Source organism: Pungitius pungitius, chromosome 16 (genome assembly GCF_949316345.1).
Source record: "Pungitius pungitius chromosome 16, fPunPun2.1, whole genome shotgun sequence".
Lineage (NCBI taxonomy): Eukaryota > Metazoa > Chordata > Actinopteri > Perciformes > Gasterosteidae > Pungitius > Pungitius pungitius.
The window spans coordinates 5,171,454-5,174,196 of NC_084915.1; the positions used below are offsets into that span (position 1 = coordinate 5,171,454).

At 43.0% G+C, this 2,743-nt stretch overlaps 1 protein-coding gene across 1 annotated transcript; it reads right to left on the minus strand.

Moving 5' to 3' along the window:
- Positions 1 to 641: 641 nt before the first annotated feature.
- LOC119215529 (neuferricin) lies at positions 642 to 2,669 on the minus strand. Its single transcript, XM_037467758.2, has 4 exons — positions 2,305 to 2,669; positions 1,956 to 2,096; positions 1,611 to 1,797; positions 642 to 1,484 (listed from the first exon to the last, which is right to left on the minus strand). The coding sequence occupies exons 1-4, from the start codon at positions 2,597 to 2,599 to the stop codon at positions 1,310 to 1,312; spliced, it is 798 nt and encodes a 265-aa protein (XP_037323655.2). The 5' UTR covers positions 2,600 to 2,669; the 3' UTR covers positions 642 to 1,309.
- Positions 2,670 to 2,743: the final 74 nt, after the last annotated feature.

The following is a 2,743-nucleotide window of genomic DNA, read 5'->3' on the forward strand; positions in this document are numbered from 1 at the left end:
AAACTATTCCAAAATCAGTCACCAAATGATTACATTCCATATTTTTATCTGCCACGAGGTCCTCGTGGGATGTCGCGATTATCGGCCCACAACGTTGCCTCAAGTCAAGTTGTCTTGACCCATCACATTTAACACTTCTTGATTTCAAAGCCTAACGGGTGCACTTTATCAAGATCACATGACATTTCTGATCATTGGGGGGGGGGGGGTTATTGTGGAATGAAAGGGATGGCCAAGTAGTGGGGCTTCTTTAAGTATTGTTGACTTGTACAGATAAATGTGTGATATTTTTGACCACTACAACTGTTTTGTACTTAAATGCAGTTTGTGCTTGTCATTGTGACAAACTTAAATCTTGCCTCTGTTGATCTTTTATGCACATTGTTTAATCTTTTATGCACATTATATTGTATCTGTATGCTCAGATATTTAGCCTGTCTCTTCCTGGTATATCCTTTTAGAGAAAGGGAGGACAACTTTACATAAAGGTCATCAAAATCAATGCATGGACTCTTATTCTTTTATTGTGAGTCTTTGTATTGTGTTGCTGTAATAAGAATAGAATATTTTCATTTTCATTTTTGTCCTAAAACTACAACCTTTACTCAAGATCTAAAATCTCTGCAATTGGAACAGCAGCTAACTTGATGACTTTGCACAGGCTCATCAAAATTGGACAATATAAGATTGGAAAAATGTTGCCTGGTCTGATGAGTCTTGATTTTCAGCTGCAATAATCCAATGGTATGGTCAGCCTTTGGTGTAAACAACATGAAAGCAAGGATCCATTCTGCCTTGTATCAACCGTTCAGGCTGCTGCTGATGGTGTAATTGTGTGTGGGATATTCTTGGCACACTTTGGGCACCAATTGATAATTTAAATTCTGCAGCCTACCCAAGTACGGTTTCTGACCATCGTGTGTTCAGACCCCGGCTGCATTCCCCCGTGTCCCTGAGCAAGACTGGATTGAAGATGGAGGAAAAAAAACACATGAAATCAAGATATTTATTCATCTACATAAAATATAAAATGTTGACATGAAAGCAATTTTGACAAACATAAAACGCAAGAAAGACACCAAAACAAATAAATACCCCTAATTGTAAATCATGATTTTTTTTACATCTGGGTGACGTGACATGTGGCAGCAAAGTACTGTCCCATTTATATTTACACATATCAAAGCCTCCATAGACTTACCAGGTGATGTCAGTTAAGTCCCTGAGTTTTCAGGGTTTGGAATTAGAAAAGTACTTAGGCTGCGACTGACGACGTTTCACAGGTCAACGAGAACACAAGAGAAAAGGCCTAGAACTCCTCAATGGAGCACGACTCAGCATGTGGGGGGCAGCCATTATATTTCTTCAGGTTTGGGTCTTCTTGGGCAGCAAATGCATCTTCAACACAGACACAACGAACACCACTGGAGCCTGGAGAAAAGAGCTTCCGTGGAACACCCGTCCAGCTTCTCTCCACTCCACCACTGGCGGATAAAAATAAAGAAAAGGTAATTACTGTCAATACAGATGTGTACCAAGACTATTAGAGTAAATCACAGCATTCTATTTTATAGGTTTAGTAATGATCAGACCATAAACTATTACCAAACCTCTTAGTGGAGCACCAAATTCGTCCTCCTCTGGCTGCGCTCCACTCTGAGTTGCAGGTTGGGAAGCGCACCTTTTCAGCCTCTGACTGGGTCTTCATTCGCCGGCCCTCTGCTAGTGAGGCTTCTGCCAGCAACAGGGCCTCCGTGGGTTGACCAGTCTCACAATAGAACCTGCCTATTAACAGACCTGAAAAGCAACAATCGGTCACTGCTGTTGGGATGTGATTTACAGCAGATGAAGGATGTCCTTTGTATCAGAGGAAATAAGGTAATCCACTAAAATTTCACACATGCTGGATTTGTCCATTTGCTGACTTAGCTTGAGGAAGCTGACACATCACATACCTACACGTGTATAGTCCCTCTGGTAGAAGGCCAGCCAGTCATAAAGGGCCATCACCTGCAGGGGGGACAGATTGGACACATCATCTGTCAGACCCCTTTCTGTGAAGTCCCCAGTGATGAAGGCCAGCGATGTATCTTTGCCTGAGACACACACACACACACACACACATGTATATATCTCATAGTATGTATACTTGTATGCTAGCCTATAGCTGTGCATCGAACAGTTTTTGAGCAAGTGTTCTGCACTTTAACTTAGATAGTTAAAGTGCAGAAAGATATATGTGGCTGTAAGCTCAAGTAGATCAAATCAACACAACATGAGTAATGCTAGATAAGCGGTGATCACCTGTCATAAAGTGATAAGCACCTCCAGGTCCGTAGTGCTTGTGACCCTTGTGCACATCAAAGACTTGCCCCAGTATGGCAAGGTAAAGGCCCTTGCTACCTTCCTCCCCGTCGTACAACGCTAATTCACTCCTGCTCAGGAGCCGCAAAGCCCCCCCACGGTCTGATCCAATCCCAAATGTAAATGACCACTCGCGTGGGATGAGCAAAGCTGCAAGTGCTAAAAAAGCAACGAAAACATAGCCGAACGTGCTATTCATTAAACCGTTTCTCCATGTCCTCCATTCACATAACATAACATCCCGTCTGTTTGTAAAAACAGATCCAGCAGCCCCGGGGCTTCCGTAAACATGAACGTCACTGCGCTTGCGCGAACGGATAAACTGACGTTTCCAGGAACGCTGACGTACAGCACGTCAATGCGGTAGTAGGTTACGGCA

What these genes read in the sequence shown, in the direction of transcription:
- LOC119215529 (XM_037467758.2), bottom strand. Translation starts at nt 2,599, where the DNA reads ATGTTATGTGAATGGAGGACATGGAGAAACGGTTTAATGAATAGCACG. An exon ending in TGCTTATCACTTTATGACAG is followed by an intron (nt 2,097 to 2,304) that starts GTGATCACCGCT and finishes TGTGTGTCTCAG; the next exon opens with GCAAAGATACATCGCTGGCC. An exon ending in GAGGGACTATACACGTGTAG is followed by an intron (nt 1,798 to 1,955) that starts GTATGTGATGTG and finishes GTTGCTTTTCAG; the next exon opens with GTCTGTTAATAGGCAGGTTC.